Here is a 19,702-nt window from a genome sequence, read left to right as displayed (position 1 = left end):
TCCCATAATATAACTCATCCGATTCGCAGGCAGCGTGTCGGCATGAATAAAGAACGAGCCGAGTAAGACACAGTGATCGGAGATAAGGGGTTTTTTTCCAAGTTGGTGACCTGTGACCAGTGGGTTTCTACAGGGATCAGTGCTGGGGCTACTACTGTTTACAATACGTGTTAATGACTTGGAGGAGGAAAGTGAATGCACTGTAGCCAAATTTGCAGCCGGCACAAAAATCAGAGCAAAGGCAAGTTCTGAGAGGGATGCAAACATTTTATGGAGCGATATCGATAAGTTAAGCAATAGGAAGATAGGAATTAGGAGCGGGAGTTGGCAGTTCAGTTCTTTCAGCCCACTCCACCATTTAACATAATCATGGCTAATCTCATCCTGGTCTCAATCCCACCCTCCTCCCTGTTTCCAGTAGCCTTTTATCCTGCTTTTAATCGTAAACATATCTATTTCTTCTTTGAATGTGTTGATCCGCTCAGCCTTTTTCTCTCCAAGAGAACTATCCCAACTTCTTCAATCTATCCTCTGAACTGAAGTTCCTCATCCGTGTTAATGGGAATTGCAGATGCTAGAGAATCCGAGATAACAAAGTGTGGAGCTGGATGAACACAGCAGGCCAAGCAGCATCTCAGGAGCACAAAAGCTGACGTTTCGGGCCTAGACCCTTCATCAGTTCCCTGGACTGACCTATCCCCTCCCTACCTCCTCACCTATACTCTCCTCTCCACCTATCTTCTTTTCTCTCCACCTTCGGTCCACCTCCCCCTCTCTCCCTATTTATTCCAGTTCCCTCTCCCCATCCCCCTCTCTGATGAAGGGTCTAGGCCCAAAACGTCAGCTTTTGTGCTCCTGAGATGCTGCTTGGCCTGCTGTGTTCATCCAGCTCCACACTTTGTTTCCTCATCCATGGAATCACTCTTGTAAATCACCTCTGTGCACAAATAAATTCACATCTTTCCTATCATGTGGTGCCCACAGCTGTATACAATACTCCAGTTGAGGTCAGACCTGTGTCTTGTACAAGTTCAATATCACCTCCCTGCCCCTATTCACGAGATTGATTCCAGAGATGAGGATGTATCTTATGAAGAGAGGTTGAGCAGTTTAGGTCTATACTCTCTGGGAAATAATCTCTCCAATTGACACAGAGAATCCCTACGGTGTGGAAACAGGCCCTTCAGCCCAACAAGTTCAACCCAACCACCCCCTGCAATTGAACAAATAACACCCCACCTCCTCAGCTGTGTACACTCAGTATCGTAGTTAATGTTGGGGACACCACAGACACAGATGTACAAATATGAACCCAGTCTATCGTATCTGGTGCTCCTGACGTGGTCTTCTTCATGTCAGTGAGACCAAATGTAGACTAGGTGATCTTTCTGCTGAGCATCTTCGCCTGGTCCGAAACAGTAAGCCTAACCTCCTGGTTACTGCCATTTCGACTCCCCTGCCCCCACACTCCCGCTCTGACATGTCCATCCTCGGTCTCCTCCAGAGTTGCTGTGACACAGAACGCAAATTTGAAAAAACACTCCTTATCTTCTGCCTGGCACCCTACAGCCAGGAGGACTCAACATTGATAATAAAATCTGAGGCTGGATGAACACAGCAGGCCAAGCAGCATCTCAGGAGCACAAAAGCTGACGTTTCGGGCCTAGACCCTTCATCAGAGAGGGGGATGGGGGGAGGGAACTGGAATAAATAGGGAGAGAGGGGGAGGCGGACCGAAGATGGAGAGTTAAGAAGATAGGTGGAGAGAGTGTAGGTGGGGAGGTAGGGAGGGGATAGGTCAGTCCAGGGAAGACGGACAGGTCAAGGAGGTGGGATGAGGTTAGTAGGTAGCGGGGGGTGCGGCTTGGGGTGGGAGGAAGGGATGGGTGAGAGGAAGAACCGGTTAGGGAGGCAGAGACAGGTTGGACTGGTTTTGGGATGCAGTGGGTGGGGGGGAAGAGCTGGGCTGGTTGTGTGGTGCAGTGGGGGGAGGGGATGAACTGGGCTGGTTTAGGGATGCAGTAGGGGAAGGGGAGATTTTGAAACTGGTGAAGTCCACATTGATACCATTCGGCTGCAGGGTTCCCAGGCGGAATATGAGTTGCTGTTCCTGCAACCTTCGGGTGGCATCATTGTGGCAGTGCAGGAGGCCCATGATGGACATGTCATCAAGAGAATGGGAGGGGGAGTGGAAATGGTTTGCGACTGGGAGGTGCAGTTGTTTGTTGCGAACTGAGCGGAGGTGTTCTGCAAAGCGGTCCCCAAGCCTCCGCTTGGTTTCCTCAATGTAGAGGAAGCCGCACCGGGTACAGTGGATGCAGTATACCACATTGGCAGATGTGCAGGTGAACCTCTGCTTGATGTGGAATGTCATCTTGGGGCCTGGGATGGGGGTGAGGGAGGAGGTGTGGGGACAAGTGTAGCATTTCCTGCGGTTGCAGGGGAAGGTGCCGGGTGTGGTGGGGTTGGAGGGCAGTGTGGAGCGAACAAGGGAGTCACGGAGAGAGTGGTCTCTCCGGAAAGCAGACAGGGGAGGGGATGGAAAAATGTCTTGGGTGGTGGGGTCGGATTGTAAATGGCGGAAGTGTCGGAGGATAATGCGTTGTATCCGGAGGTTGGTAGGGTGGTGTGTGAGAACGAGGGGGATCCTCTTGGGGCGGTTGTGGCGGGGGCGGGGTGTGAGGGATGTGTCGCGGGAAATGCGGGAGACGCGGTCAAGGGCGTTCTCGATCACCGTGGGGGGAAAGTTGCGGTCCTTAAAGAACTTGGACATCTGGGATGTGCGGGAGTGGAATGTCTTATCGTGGGAGCAGATGCGGCGGAGGCGGAGGAATTGGGAATAGGGGATGGAATTTTTGCAGGAGGGTGGGTGGGAGGAGGTGTATTCTAGGTAGCTGTGGGAGTCGGTGGGCTTGAAATGGACATCAGTTACAAGCTGGTTGCCTGAGATGGAGACTGAGAGGTCCAGGAAGGTGAGGGATGTGCTGGAGATGGCCCAGGTGAACTGAAGGTTGGGGTGGAAGGTGTTGTTGAAGTGGATGAACTGTTCGAGCTCCTCTGGGGAGCAAGAGGCGGCGCCGATACAGTCATCAATGTACCGGAGGAAGAGGTGGGGTTTGGGGCCTGTGTAGGTGCGGAAGAGGGACTGTTCCACATAACCTACAAAGAGGCAGGCATAGCTGGGGCCCATGCGGGTGCCCATGGCCACCCCCTTTGTCTGTAGGAAGTGGGAGGAGTCAAAAGAGAAGTTGTTGAGTGTGAGGACGAGTTCAGCTAGGCGGATGAGAGTGTCGGTGGAGGGGGACTGGTCGGGCCTGCGGGACAGGAAGAAGCGGAGGGCCTTGAGGCCATCTCCATGCGGAACGCAGGTGTACAGGGACTGGACGTCCATGGTGAATATGAGGTGTTGGGGGCCAGGGAATTGGAAGTCCTGGAGGAGGTGGAGGGCGTGGGTGGTGTCACGGACGTAGGTGGGGAGTTCCTGGACCAAAGGGGAGAAAATGGAGTCCAGATAGGTGGAGATGAGTTCGGTGGGGCAGGAGCAGGCTGAGACGATGGGTCGACCAGGGCAGGCAGGTTTGTGGATTTTGGGAAGGAGATAGAAACGGGCCGTGCGGGGTTGGGGAACAATGAGGTTGGAGGCTGTGGGTGGGAGGTCCCCTGAGGTGATGAGGTCGTGAATGGTGTTGGAGATTATGGTTTGGTGCTCGGGTGTGGGGTCATGATCGAGGAGGCGGTAGGAGGTGGTGTCGGAGAGTTGGCGTCTGGCCTCGGCGATGTAGAGGTCAGTGCGCCATACTACCACTGCGCCACCCTTGTCTGCGGGTTTGATGGTGAGGTTGGGGTTGGAGCGGAGGGAGCGGAGGGCTGCCCGTTCTGCGGGGGAGAGGTTGGAGTGGGTGAGAGGGGTGGAGAGGTTGAGGCGGTTGATGTCTCGACGGCAGTTGGAGATGAAGAGGTCGAGGGAGGGTAGGAGGCCTGGGGGTGGTGTCCAGGAGGAGGACTTGTGTTGGAAGCGGGTGAAGGGGTCAGTGGAAGGAGGGCTGGGTTCCCGGTTGAAGAAGTAGGCATGCAGGCGAAGACGGCGGAAAAACTGCTCTATGTCCGACTCAACATTGAGTTCTCCAATTTCAAATAACCTTTCCACCGGTCCTCCACCTCCCTTTCCAGCCTCACCTCTTCTGTTCCATTCCACCTTCTGACCCTTCCTTCCGGCCACCAACTAGATTCATCCCTCCCATCGACCAACCAAGTCACACCTACTACTAGTGTCCACCTATCAGCACCATTCTGCTACACAACTCCCGTCCCCTTTATCTGCAGCTCCCCCTACCTCCACATCTAGTCCTGAAGAAGGGTTATACCTGAAACATTGACTTCTCCTTTTGCCCAGCTGCTGCCTAGCCTACTATGATCTTCTGACTCTATTACCCTTACAGGCAGTGAATGCTGGATTGCCACCACCCTCCTATAAACATCCTACCCCTTAGCTTCAATCTATGCCCCAGTCATTGATCTCTCCATTAAGGGGAACAGTTTCTTCCTGTCTGCCCTATCTCTGCCCTTCAAAATTTTATCCATCTCAATCATGTTCCCTCTCAATCGCCTCTGCTCGAAGGAAAACAACCCCAGTCTGTCCAATCCCTCTGCATCACTGAAACTCTGAAGCCCAGGCAACATCCTGGTAAATCTCCACTGCCCCCTGTGCAGCACTATCACATCCCTCCCATCATGTGGATAATGGGGACAGCAGTGAGGACTTTGCCAACGCAAAGAGCACTGAAGCACAGGAGGAAGTCTCCTTGATCTCCTTGGTGCAGGGAGGTTAACGGCAGAATTAGTGGAAGAAGTGAAAAGCATAATGAGTTTTGATTGCATAACCAAAGAGGAACTCCAAGAGGGTTGGGTAAATGGAGGTTATACATTTAAGATCATTGGCAAAACCACCAGAATGGAGTTGAGGTTTAATTCAATTTCTATGTTGTTCTCAATGAAATCTGTTGTCTAACTGAGCAGTGCAAGGCAACTCAATGTTAACTTTCCAAAAGGATTGCAAAAGACTTGAAAAATGAAGAACTTGCAAGGCTATAAGGAAGGGTTTGGGAAGTGCGATGAATTGGCTAAATCCACAGATAAATACTAATGCAAGACTAAACTTCTATCAACTAGAACAGTGCTCCACCTCCCACAAATCTGAACATCACTACTTTACAGTATTTTGAGTTTTGAAGCAGTTGTAGAACATTATTACATCATAAATCGCAACATCGACATTCTAATAGTAAGGGAAATTGAAAAACATGGAGAAATCCTTACGATGTATGGGCTGTTTGGATCAGATGTAATGGACTCATTCTGGAGAGTGTTCTGCTGAGTAATCACATCCTCCCTCTGATGCAGCTTCTGGTCTGAACGATCGTCATCATCGGGACTCTGGAGGGAAAGTAATGGAGAGGTTTTCAGAAAGTACAGAAGTGTAATCCACTGAGCAAACAGATTTCATTTGTGACTATGCTGTCACTTGAATAGGTTATTCTGTCCAGCTTTTTTTGAAGAAAGGTATCGAGCTGTCTCTAAGAATTTGTGATGGCCGTGGGATTTTTAAAATGGAACAATGGAAGCTGCCTGGGTGTGGCAGGGTCTCACAGACCAAACTTTCTACTTTTTTTTTTAAAAACAGTTTTTAGGTTTAGTTTTAGGTAGAAGCCTTTGAGATCTCAAAAGAGTTGGAAGCTTCAGTGAATGTCTTCTAGTTGCGACTTTCTCTGAATTTTCTCTTGATGCGTTTCTCTTCCTGGGTTGGAGAACTGCACGTGAGAATATGTGTCTGAATCTGTCTTTTTGTGAAGAGGTGTGATTATGGGATGTTACTATATTGGGACAGTCACTTAGAAATAGGTAGTGTGTCTATTATTTGGTTAACTTTTCAAATTCTTGTTATTCTAAATTCTTCTTTCTTTTATGTGTATTTTTAACGAAAGTGTTTAAATAAATTGTTTTGCTTAATGTCAAGTATTTTGACAGTCTCGATACATCTGGAACACAGTACTTCGCATCTACCTTTGAAATAACAAGTTAGAACATAGAACATAGAACATTACAGCACAGTATAGGCCCTTTGGCCCTCGATGTTGTGCCGACCTGTCATACCGATCTCAAGCCCATCTAACCTACACTATTCCACGTACGTCCATATGCTTATCCAATGACGACTTAAATGTACCTAAAGTTGGCAAATCTACTACCATTGCAGGCAAAGCGTTCCATTCCCTTACTACTCTCTGAGTAAAGAAACTACCTCTGACATCTGTCCTATATCTTTCACCGCTAAATTTAAAGCTACGCCCCCTTGTGCTCGCCGTCACCATCCTAGGAAAAAGGCTCTCCCTATCCACCCTATCTAACCCTCTGATTATTTTATATGTTTCAATTAAGTCACCTCTTAACCTTCTTCTCTCTAATGAAAACAGCCTCAAGTCCCTCAGCCTTTTGTCTTAGGGTCTAGGCCACCTTCTTAAAATAGTTTGAGGAGATATGGGCCTGGTTCATAACACACAGATGGGAGGAACACTGGTGCCAGTGTTCATGACTGTATTTGAAAATATTTTTAAAACCCAACCTGTTCAATTGTGTGTTATGGTGCAGTTGGGGCTTGAACCCAAATCTCCCGGCTCTGAGACAGGGACACTTCCACTGTGCTATAAAAGTCTTCTCGCTCTAGCTGAATCAAATAGCCCTGATAATTGCGCCTGATATCCAGCTCTATTCCAATGAAGGTGACAGACCCCAGCTCAATGCAGCCTTTGCAAATGCACCAAAGGTGGCTTTCCAGACCGACCAGCCTGAAACTGTGAAGCGCTGGGACAGAGAATCAGCAGGGCTTCCACATTTACCAACTGACCTCCTTCTCTCTTCCCAGTCATGGACAAGATTACCCAGCACTGGTCTGTGATGTCAACATTAGCTGGGAACCTGGATAGAACTCAAAGAGTTCCCCAAAATGAGAGAAGGGACAAAAATCTCCTTTCACCCAGGAATCTATGGAGCCTTGCTGAAAGGGATTGATTGCTATTACTGTCATTTCTTTTAAGTCAATCTGCTTGAATATGTTAGAATACACCTCTACAGCTGTTACATCCTGGCATGAGACTTGAACCTTCTGCCACATGACTGCTAATATCGTCACATATTTCACGGATATATTATCACTCGATCATATAAAGAGGCCATTCAGTCCCTCCAGCCTGCCCCACCAGTCGAGTAGATTATGGCTGATCGGGTAGTGACCAGGATCAGAGAAGACAAACGAACAGTCCGTGGAATTTGCTGATTAATTCCCAACTTTCCACTGTGGCTGACCCACAACAAATTGTCTGTTTCCATTAGGAGAGACAAACGTTTTGTCCTGATGCAAAGCTGCAGGAGCTTCACTAGTACAAGTAGTGTGGACTTGTTGGGCCAAATGGCCTGTTTCCATACTGTGGGGATTCTGTGATAAATCTGTCCTAGAATCTCTATAGACCCCATTACAAATTAGTTCTGCGCAAAACAAAAATCAAGATCAAAAAATAAAGAACTGGGGACGCTGGAAATCTGAAACAAAAACTGACATTGTTGCAGAAACTCAAGCAAATGTTGTCAAGAGTTTGAGATTTTGATACAACTTTAGGTGACTCAGTGATTAGTGCTGCTGCTTTACAACATTAAGGACCTGCGTTCGATTGCAGCTTCTGCTGACGGTCCGTGTGGAGTTTACACATTCTCTCTGCTCCTGTTTCTCCTCCCACGGGTAGGATGGATTGGCCGTTCTGAATTACCCTGGTGTGTCCAGCAGTAGCTGTGGGGAATGCAGAAATGGGAGGGGGGCACCTGGGTGAGATGTGTTTTGGAGGGATTAGAATAGACATGATGGGCTGAGTGGCCTTATTCCACACTGCAGGGATTCTATGATTCTTTGGGGTCTTTGCCAGTGTCCACACAAGGTGACCTGAGATGAGTTGCCAATTCCACTGGATGTATTTCTCATGGTCCCATCATGATACCCGCTGCTTCCATATGCCCCACCAGCCACTGCCCAGTGGGCAGGCCCAGCCTCATGGTGCCCTGGTTTCCTCGAGCCAAAGCCTGCAACTCCCTCCCTAAGGGCAATGTGCATCTACCTACTGCACAGGGACTGCAGCAGTTCTTGGCGGTAACTCACCACCACCTTCTCACGGGCACCTGGGGATGGTCAACAAATGCTGGCTCTGCCAGTGACACTCACATCCTATGATCGGAGTTTAAAGAAAGCCAATCAGAAAACAAATAAAACTCTTTATTGCACACCTGATGGCTTCACAATTGTCAGACAAACCGGTCTTCTCGCATTCAATTATTTTATTTCATTCAACAAGGCTGTTCAACCTCATTAACAAATTTACATTAACACCATTTTGTTTTGACACCCTCTCCCTAGGTGATGTTCACAATGTTTTGGAGGTTTTTTTTTCCAAATCTGAAGGGTTGGGAAGGTAAAGAACAAATCTGTATCTCTCTGTCAGACACAGATGCAGCTTTAAACCAGGCCACTGTTTGGATCAAGAATTGGAGCAAACAGAGATTGAAAGTCAAGACATGGCCTTTCACCTGGAAAGCCAATGGGTCAAAATGAACTTACTGAGTGAGTTTGGGAACTCACTAAGGAGGGCTGGAATTCTCCTAGAGGTAGGGGAAGCTCTGCCAGTGTTGTATTAAGCTCCAATCTGAAGTGATGGTGTTGAGCTCTGGGCACTAAATCTCACAGAATTAGAGTTGCTACAGTACAGGAAGAGACCATTCAACCCATCAAGTGCACAAGAACCCTTTGATGAGCATCCAATGTCCACCCTGTACTCATAATCTCACGTTCATCACACCTACCCTGCATATCCATGGACACTATGGAGTAATTTAGCATCATCAATCCACCTCACCTTCACACTATGGGACAAAACCACAGCTCCCAGAGGAAACCCGCACAGACACAGGGAGTACGAATACACTCCTCTTGGGCAGTCACCCAAGACTGGAACTGAACCCAGGTCCCTGCTGCTGTGAGGTAGCACAGCTAACCACTGAGCCACCATGTCATCCACTGAGGGAGAAGATAGTGCTTCACCTGCACAGGGTGCAGAGCAGGTGTACCGTAACGATACTGAGCCAGAATGGTTAAATTAGCATTGGTTTGCATTCGGAGTATTGATGATTATGTTGATATTTTTTCTGATGTGTCAAGGTTGATTATCGAGTTAGGACGGACTGACATAGTAGTGTAATCTTAAAATGAGAGTATGGCATTCAGGGCCACTTCTTCACACAAAGGGTCATGGAAATTTACAGCTCTCCCCACCAAAAAACTGAAGGTCACAATTATTTGAAACTGTAATATCAAGTTTTTTTTATAAAAGCAAAACACTGCACCTGTTGGGCTACTAAAATTTTTTTAAAAATGGAAGATACTCAGAAAATCATTAGATTTTAATTGGATAAAGAGGTTAAAGGTTATAGAACTAGTGCAGATAAACAGTCAAGATACAAACAAGATCTAATTGAACAGCAGAAGGGGCTGAATGGCCTCCTCCTATTCCTGGATTTCATGGATGTTCCCTTTATCCTCAAAGATGCTTATCTAGCCCCTTGAACTTTCATAACACTTAACTTTGTGGGAGGCAAACCAAAGCATAGATACTTTTAAAAAGATGGTGTGGAGACATTCCTTTCCAACTCCCTCAGGCAACTGAGTAAATCTAGGAGACCAGCTAGCCAATGACATGTCATCAGACATTCTGAACTAAACCCCCCACGAGGTCTCCCAACATTCTTACAAACAACGAACCAACATTTCTGGTTTGTTATGGCTCCAACGAAAAGGAATCTGGAAGCTGAAACATTATTTCTTTCCAGAAAGGATGATCTACACCATGACTATGGTTTGGTTCCTGTTAGCTTCACTTATTGAGGAAGATCTTCAATTTAATCTCCTGCAGCAAGTATTTGGAATTTGTTGTGAATGCTCAGTCCAGTGAATACAGTCAACACTCAGATCAATGGCCTTTTGGCTCTTAAAGGAATCAAGGCATGCGGTGAACAGTCAAGCAAGTCGGTTTATGATCAAGGGTCAGGGCATGATGGTATTCGAAAATGCAGCCATCTCAAAAGACCATTCTTGTTCCTATTACTTGAATTTTTGTGTGTAAAAGGGTCTGTTAGCTGGGCAGCTGGTTCATGATGCAGAGTGATGCGAACAGCACAACTGCAATTCTTATACAGACTGAGGTCACCATGGTTGTACAGGAATCTAGGACCGTGGCAACTTCACCTGTTATTAAAGAAAGGGCATATAATTAATTGAGGGAGGAAACCAAACAGTTAATAATAATGAAATGCTCAGTTAACGTGTACAGGGTGTTTACAGCCTAGAATCAGCAAGCCCCTATGTCAGATCCTCGAGCAATCGGGAAGCAGTTATAAGTATGTAAAATCACAAATGGCTTGTGCTCCAATGCAAACAAGTCATATAACCAGTGGATTAATTTTCTGCATAACTGCCCAGAGAACACAGTACAGATTTTTTAGCGGTAGCACAGTGGTTAGCATTGCTTCCTCACAGCGCCAGGGACCCGGTTCAATTCCACCTTCAGGCTATGTGGCGTTTGCACATTCTCCCTGTGTCGGTGTGGGATTCCTCCAGGTGCTCCAGTTACCTCTCCCAGTCCAAAGATTTGCAGGTTCGGGTGGATTGGCTACGCTAAATTGCGTATAATGACTAGGGATGTGCAGATTAGTTGGATTGGCCGTGGGAAATACAGAGTTACATGGATAGAGAAGAGGCCTGGTGCTGGGACTAGGTGGGGATGATCTTTGATGGGTCAGTGTGGATGTAATGGGCCCAATGGCCTGCTTCCACACTACTGGGATTTTAAATATTCAACTAAAGAAACAGAATTTCACCAACTGCCTCTAGAAATCTCTGATCATAATTTACATTTCCTCAGATGATCTCTTTCAAGGTTTGTGAATTCTTTCCTGCTTTTTCATCTCAATCCAAATAGATAAACCTTATCTGATAAAAGGTTTGATCTGTTAAGTTACAGAATCACTCTGAACAGTGTGTAAACTATTCTAATGTGCTTTACCCACAATGAAAAGACTGACCGTCATATCCAAAACTAATCCTTAAATCGAGCAGAGCATGGGACCAAAACAGAGCCACTCCAAACATTTCTGTAGACCCATCCCTGAGTCTGCTTTATCAAGGGCTCAGGTGCTGTTGCTTTCTGGGTCTGGTTGGGGGCTACATAATAAGGTAGGTGAATGTGGCTTCTGTGAAGACTATCGAGAAGCCACTGCAGGGAGCTCAGCCCTGGTGGTGAACTCCGACTGATCTTCGACCGTCTCGGTCTCTATCTCCAAGACAGAGCCATCGTAGTCCTGAGGACGGATCTTGAGCTTTCATTGGGTGGAGCGTCCCATCAGCAAGTTGGTATGACGGATGCCAATGGTGGTGTGTCTGTCAAAACAATAATCTCCAATGGAGGGTTCCTGCTGTCAGCAGTTGTTGACAGCTTTTTCCGTGTGCTCTTCTCCCAGTGTTAACCATGTTGCCATACCAGTCCTGTTTTTTTTAAGGATAACTCCCAGAATCCATTGAAAGCCAACACCATCGTGTGGATGATATCTCCCAGTTTAAAATCTCTAGCTGGTTTTGCCCCTTTCTTCAGGCTTCTTGGTTTAATTCAAACTTGTACCCACCCCCACCCCAAGTCTGGGGAAATCAGGCTAAGCCCAGTCCAAAGATGTCAGCCCATCAATGATTCTCCAGGGCTATTCCTGTCGTCAGATGTGGCTTTGTCCTGAAGTTGAAGTGGGAATGTCTAAGTTTCATTCCCAAAGATCCTGTAGCTTGATTTCTCATGCTATTTTTGCACAACTGGACAGCCTGCTCAGCTGGACCATTTGCAGATGCTGTGCGGATGTGTCTTACCTCGTTTGTCTTCATAAGGGTCTGAAACTCCGCACCAGCAAATGAAATGCCATTGTCTGTTACAATGACCTCAGTATATCATGGATACCAAAGGATTGGTGGAGCTTTCCTACGATCTTGTAAGAGGTAGTAGAGGCCACTCAGCGCACATCGGTCCATCTTGAATAGGTATTGATAAGGATTCAGAACATAGAGCCATGCAAAATCTGCGTGTACTTGCCCCCCAGTGTCTCTGCAGCCAATCCAGCAGCTGCAGTGAAGCTGATGGTGGGGGGTTCTGGTTTTCCTGCGAAGTTTGACACCATTTAGCCAGGTTTTCAATGTCTGTGTCTATGTCAAGCAACCAAACATAGCTCCTGCGAGCATTTTGATTTTAGAAATTCCTGGGCGGCCACTGTGCAAGTTTTTGAAGTACTGGTCACTGGCCTGGACATGGGACAGACACTCTGGCTCCCAAAAATAATCCTCTTGGTTCAACCCCTGATATTCTGAGTTACGTGGTTTCAACTCTTCTGTAGGGTATTGTTGTGATCCACTGTTTAGCATATGGCGTAGCTTTGCCAATGCAGGGTCCTTTTGGGTCCAAGCCTGGAGTTGTTTGGCAGATTCTGGCAGAGAGTGTCCATGAAGTTCAAAGTCATGAAGACTTCATCCATCTTCGGAGGTAGCGGTGACTGGTTCAAGGTATTCACTTTGGCTCTGCCTCTGTCCCTGGATTATGTTCATAGGCACCTAATGGCAGTGCCCAGTGTTGGATCCCAGCTGATGGGATGGGAGCAATGGCTTTGGTCTCCCTGAGGAGGCCCAGCAGAGATTTGAGATCAGTTACTCTGGTAAAATACCAACCATAGACATTCTAGTGCAACTATTTCACCATGAACATCTTGGCCAAACCATCTTTCCGGACTTGGGCATTCTTCCTTTCCCCACTGTCTAGAATTCTGTCCCAACAGTGGGATGATACTCTGCCCATCCCAGGAGGCGGGGGGGTGTTGCAGGTTACAGTAAGTAGTCTCTGGGTTCATAATTGGCGGATACATTTGTACACAGTAGTTGTTGTTTGATGTTTGTTAAGGTGTATTTTTCTCGAGGCATTTTCTGTGGCCATTTCGGATTTCTTCTTAAATAGGACATGATGGGGTGCCAGGTTGGGTACAAATTCCTGTGGGAAATTCATAAGACTTAGGAAAGGCTTTAACGGTTGTTGTTCCTTGGAGTCGGAGCCCTCTAGAGGCCGTCACCTTCTCTTTGACAAGGTGTAATCCATCCTTGTCAACCCTGTATCCTACAGGGGATATCTCTTTCACTTGGAATGCCCATTTTTCCCTTTTCAGCCACAGAAAAACACTGCAATACCTTCTCCAAATTCTCCAACTGTTCCTCTGCAATAGCTCCTGAGTTTAAAACATTGAGATAGACTCCAGGCACCCTCTGCAGGATATTCCCTATCACCCTTTGAAAGATGGTGCAAGCTGACGATACCCCAAAGGAGGAGTGACTGTACTCACACCATCCTTTGAGAGTATTGAGAGGGATGTACTTCCTTGAATGACCCCTCAGGCTCCAGTTGGTGGTAGGTGTGGCTCATATTCGATTTGGAAAATATGAGACCCCCTCCCCCAGCCAGCTGCCATTCAAGTCTTCTCTATGTATCGCGTAGGGTCTCTCTGGATGTGAGTTTGCTCGCTGAGCTGGAAGGTTAGTTTTCAGAAGTTTCGTCACCATTCTAGGTAACATCATCAGTGAGCCCCCGACAAAGCGCTGGTGTTCTGTCCCGCTTTCTATTTATCTGTTTAGGTTTCCTTGGGTTGGTGATGTTATTTCCTGTTCTTTTTCTCAGGGGATGGTAGATTGGCTCCAAATCAATGCGTTTGTTGATCGAGTTCCGGTTGGAATGCCATGCTTCTAGGAATTCTCGTGCGTGTCTCTGTTTGGCTTGTCCTAGGATGGATGTGTTGTCCCAATAAAAGTGGTATACTTCCTTATCTGTATGTAAGGATACTAGCAATAGTGGGTCATGTCTTTTTGTGACTAGTTGATGTTCATGTATCCTGGTGGCTAGCTTTCTGCCTGTTTGTCACCATTCTTGCAAGGTATTTTGTAGATGACGTTCGTTTTATTTGTTGTCTGTATAGGATCTTTTAAGTTCATTAGCTGCTATTTTAGTGTGTTGGTGGGTTTGTGGGCTACCCTGATGCCAAGAGGTCCGAGTAGTCTGGCAGTCATTTCGGAAATGTCTTTGATGTCTAGAATGGTGACGAAACGTCCGAAAACTAACCTTCCAGCTCAGCGAGCAATCTCACATCCAGAACCTCAACCTGAGCTACAGGGTCTCTGTAAGCAGGAAGCTCAGTGACGGAATTTATAATGCCCACTGAAACAGACTGACTTGTCGGGTTTTAAAACTGGCATTTCTGATGTTTCAATTCACTTTGGGTTGGCTGTATCTTGTGGTATTTAGGCTGTGCCTCTGGGTTCACGTTGATCTTGGTCCTGGTGCCTTTTATTTTCCCCAAGGCCCTCTTGGACCACTTTGGGATACTTCCCATCGGCTTCAGATAGATCATCACAATCCACTTGAAAGATGTGCTGCCAATCCCTTCCCAAAAGGCTGGGACCTGGCCCTGATTAAGGGGAATCAGACTGACTGTTGTCCATGGTAGCTGGGGTTACAGCGATCCCGATGACACTTCAGGGTTTCCCACTGCACGTGGCCAATCTAGCCTTGCGGTCTCGCAGGCTTAAAGGCAAAATGCCCATTAAAGGTTCACTCCTCAACAATAGAGACAGCAGTCCCTGTGTCTACCTCCTACGTTTCATCTTGACTGGGGCCACTTTGAGAGCAGTGATGGAGGTTAACTCTATCAATTCCCCATCCTCAGGCAAAGCCCTGTTTTGAAATGGCTTTGCCCCTTGGCCTGGGCATTTCACCTGTCTCAGTCATCTTGTCTGGGGTGAACTCTGTGACCAGTGTGGCATGGACACTCTTGCTGCTCACTGTGTTGTGGACAACCATCCTATCTAGTTCTGGAATCTTGCAGCCTCTGACTCTAATCATCCTTCCTTAGCAACCAATAAGAGCCACCAGTTATTATTCACTGGGGACTTGGCTCTGTGGTTGCCTAAGGCTGAGGTTGGCACTGTCAACAGATCCCTGGAGCTCATGAGCCATTTTTTCCATGTTCTCATGGGAAACATCCAGTTCAATGGCTTTCTTGAGATCTAGATCTGGATCAGTCAGTAAGAAGTCACACGATATCTAAACTTGTTGGACTATAACCTGGTGTTATGTGCCTTATGTCTGTATCCATCCCAGTCCAACACCAGCACCTCCACATCACATCTTACTTAGTAGTTTCCTATGAGTCGCAATATTATTAATTCCACCATCTAAGTGACCCCTTAACCTTTCCCTAAACTGCTGACCTGTACTCACAGCGTTCCCACAGCCTGACCAAGAATTCAATAACTGGTTCCCCAGGAAGTCTCTCTGCAGTGTTAAACCCATCTCACTAGTTTGGGATCACTGTACTCCATTACTACATCTATCAGTTTGTAAAGGGATTTTGCCTACAGGGCTGCTGGGTCAGTTAAACTCTTTATGACGCTGGAAGGCAGAGCCCCACAAGTGGTCAGGACGATGATTTTTGGCGATGATCTGCTTCCATCCCATTGAGTGGAAAAAGTATCTCATTCTTCTGGTGTACAGAGGCCAGTCCTCGTAACGTTCCAGTTTCACACACAGTTGCATTTCTATTAGTTCCCTGTTATGATCTAACCTGGATCACAAAAGGCAAGGCTGTCTGAAAGTTTTCTTTACTCTCATGGTCAATGTAATAACTCAGGAAGCCTGACTGGGAAGGAATATCACTTACACTTAAGCCTTAAACACAGCCACTGGCATATGTAGGCTAGTCCCAGCGCAGGACAGACAGCTCCACTGACCCATCCTTATGTCTGCTTTATATATATTTTTTCCATTAAACAAAAAGCACACTCCTGACATTTCAATTCATAATGTTTAATTTGTTCGCTGTTCTCCAAGAGACAAATTTCATACAAAAACAGGTTATCAACTTCCCACCACTATTGCTTTTCAAAGAGACAAAATTCACCAGGCCTGAGAAGCAGGTTTTTTAATTCCTTTATCACATAAAATGACTGTCATTTAAAAAAAATAAAAATAACTGCGCATGCTGATTATTAGAATTCAGGATTGCCCACTGACCGTCAAGCTAACACATACTCTTACAATTTTCTTCAGATGATACAAAGAAAAATGGACCATTTTTTTAAAAAAAAAGGGTACAATCTAGGTGAGAGATAGTAGGGACTGCAGACACTGGACAATCCGAGATAACAAGGTGTAGAGCTGGATGAACACAGCAGGCCAAGCAGCATCAGAGGAGCAGGAAAGCTGAAATTTCAGGCCAAGTAAACCTCAGCTTTCCTGCTCCTCTGATACTGCTTGTCCTGCTGTGTGTCAGGAAGGAGCATGTCCAGCAGAGATTCACACGGATGATCCCTGGAATGGTAGGTTTAGCGTATGATGAATGGCTAAGGATCCTGGGGTTGTACTCATTAGAGTTTAGAAGGTTGAGGGGAGATCTAACAGAAACTTACAAGATAATGTATGGTTTAGAACGGGTGGACGCTAGGAAGTTGTTTTCATTAGGCGGGGAGACTAGGACCCGTGGGCACAGCCTTAAAATTCGAGGGGGTAAATTTAAAACTGGAATGAGATGACATTTCTTCAGCCAGAGAGTGGTGGGCTTGTGGAATTCATTGTCACGGAGTGCAGTGGAGGCCGGGACGTTGGATGCCTTCATGGCAGAGATTGACAAATTCTTGATCTCAAAAGGAATCAAGGGCTACGGGGAGAGTGCAGGGAAGTGGAGTTGAAATGCCCATCAGCCATGATTTAAATGGCGGAATGGACTTGATGGGCCGAATGGCCTTACTTCCACTCCTATGTCTTATGGTCTTATGGTGTTCATCCAGCTCTACACCTTGTTATCTCATACAATCTAGGTGGTTTGGTTTTATTACTTACAAATCACAACAGATGAAAATCTCAGCTGAACAACTGTGATGGGCCTAGGGCCGTCCAATATAATAGGACGTGGGACAAGCAGAGATTGGTCAACAGCTGTTGCCTTCTCAGACTAGCACAATGCGGGGACAAAATAGCCAATTATATTCAAATTGGGCAATTAATGGCATTGCATCTCTGCCTCAAACAAAACTAGGGAAACTGAAAAGAAGGAGCACAGACCTTGGAATCAGACTGAAACTAGCATCAGAGGCTGTAGGAGCCATGTCCTCCATGGTGTTGTCCCTGGCCCTGGGAATAGCCATATTTCCTAGAGTTATTCCACCAGAGCCACAGCTGGCCCCTCCTTGTGCACATCTGATGCTTCCTCCTTCCGACTTTGGCATGGTCCAGCCGAATCTTCCGCCCATCAATGGCAATTTTCCAATGGATCCCCATCTGCAGTGTGTCCCTTGTGTCCTTCATCAAAAGTAATGAAGTCAAATCCATGGGACGCCATGGAGTCCACGTGCTTAACCACCTTCAACTTACAGATCTGGCCGTACTTGGAGAAAACTCTCTTGCAGGGATTGTCGCCTGTGTCAAAGTCCAGCTGCCAATGGACAACCTTCCTTCCTCAGACATGGTTCTGCAGTGAATAGGATCAGTCTCTCAGCTCCTGCACATACTGACACTGACTGGGTCTGCTTCATTTCTTTATATCCCCAAGTGCAATCATACACAACCAGATGGTTTTATTCCCGCACCATTGCCATGTTCTTTTTTTTTTAAGAAAAGCAATCAGCCACCATCAGTAAATCACCCCTGTCGATATTTACATGCAAAGCATCAGAAGGTGATGGGCAGGTCGGGGGCGGGGGGGGGGGGGGGGGCGGTGGTGGAAGCACGTCTGCTTTTTTTAAAAAAATACATATAGAAGTATTCTTACTCTTACACTCAAAACGAATCTGCTCTTTTTATTTCACTTTTGCTTCTTTTTCCCGCCTCTTATATTTAGAAGTGCTCTTAAGCACAACTGAATGCTTCTTCCCTCCATCGCTAAATCATTGCGAGTTATTTATTTGTTTTTAACTCTTAACCTGCCACCAGAAACCCATGTAGTCAACTGGACATTTACAAGTCTCTGAATGTTTTATAATGGGTCTGCTTTATGCAGGGGTCAGGTGATGAGTTGCAGGTGGGTTCATACTCAATGAGCTTGAGAACCATAATTAGTGATGACCCAAGGACCTGGCAGGGTTATCACAAGGGGATAGTATAATGAGGCCATTTGGTTCTTTTCAGTGTTATTTCACCTGTCTTCATTCTGCATGCTTGGCTGATAGCCCAGATCTGTAAAAGGATTTTCTAAACCCCTCTCAGTAGGGATTCAGGCTTAACAACTGGAGGTAGCTGCTAAATTTGCCTGATGGATATTTGTAATTGATTTCTGGAAGTTGTCCTTTCTTTGATATCTTTTGTCGATGGCTCGTTGCTGATTTCCCTGAGAATAAGGATGTGAGTGTTTGAAGCCTCTCTTGTTCATCCTTTTAAGTGTAAGGATTGTTAGATATCATGGTGGTTAGTCCCCGAGTTATTCTTAAAAGGCTGCAGGTTTTCATTCACAGCACAGCAGAAACTTATTATTGGGAAAAAAAAACTCTAAATTTGAAAAATAAATAGGCTGATCTCACAACACACAATAAGTTTCAATCTGTTTCCCAACACTATTCATAATAGAAACTCAAAGCAAGAAAACTCTCACCCATATCTCAACTAGTCATGAACTCAGAATCATTACAGTGTAGAACCAGGTCATTTTGGCCCTGCATTTTCCATGGCTAATCCATCTAGCCTGCACACCCCTGGACAACATAGCATGGCAAATCCACCTAACCTACACATGGTCTGCGGGAGGAAACCAGAGCACCCAGACGAAACTCACGCAGGCCAGGAGAGAACGTGCAAACTCCACACAGACATTCACCCCATGGTGGAGCTGAACCAAGCTCCCTTGCACTGTGAGGCAGCAGTACTAACCACTGAGCCACTGTGCCATCCTCACTGCCCATTGTCTGAGGAGATAATTTACTAAGTCCATTCCAAACCTACTGCTATGAACATTTTTCAATTCTGAGAACATGAACTTTCTTAATTCCAATAACCTGAACATTTCTAACCAAACTCTCCTGATTTGGAAGTTTTGCACATTAAACCCTATTTCTGAGACAACTGGAATCTACCTTTAGGAGAGAAATTAAACTTGCTTCTGAGCTCAAGCCTGGTGTTGTCTGGACCAAAGTGAAAACAAAGCTAATGGCTTTAAATGTTTACTGTACTTTTTGTAAAACCAACATCTTTCCATTAACAACACAGGGATCTGCAGTCACCTGCAGAATGATAAAATGCAGCATTTAATCACCATTCCAAAAGAACTCTGAACTTTTATCTTTTAAAAAGAAAATCCTTCAAAGAAATAATCAGCATCACCTGACTCTATCCAGAAATTGGAAATACTGTATCTTGTAAATTTTCCATATTTTTGATTGTGGACTCAATTCTGAAAATGTAAAGACACATGAACTGGAGTAGGCCATTCCGCCCCTTATGTCTGTTCTGCCATTCAATGAAATGTTCTTGGCTAATCTGATAATCTTCAGCTCCACTTT

The 19,702-nt window shown here is 46.2% G+C and overlaps 1 protein-coding gene across 2 annotated transcripts in view; it reads right to left on the bottom strand.

The window, feature by feature from the left end:
* pawr (PRKC, apoptosis, WT1, regulator) overlaps positions 1-19,702 on the bottom strand; it is a 140,342-nt gene that overhangs the window by 49,324 nt on the left and 71,316 nt on the right. For both annotated transcript variants that reach the window (XM_059652597.1, XM_059652598.1), the window contains exon 3: positions 5,317-5,433. In XM_059652597.1, coding sequence (XP_059508580.1) covers positions 5,317-5,433 — 117 coding nt within the window. The remainder of the gene's footprint in view (positions 1-5,316; positions 5,434-19,702) is intronic.

Source organism: Stegostoma tigrinum, chromosome 18 (assembly GCF_030684315.1).
Source record: "Stegostoma tigrinum isolate sSteTig4 chromosome 18, sSteTig4.hap1, whole genome shotgun sequence".
Taxonomy (NCBI): Eukaryota; Metazoa; Chordata; class Chondrichthyes; order Orectolobiformes; family Stegostomatidae; genus Stegostoma; species Stegostoma tigrinum.
Note: the sequence above shows the minus strand (reverse complement) of the source record. Positions and strands in the feature narration are given on the sequence as shown.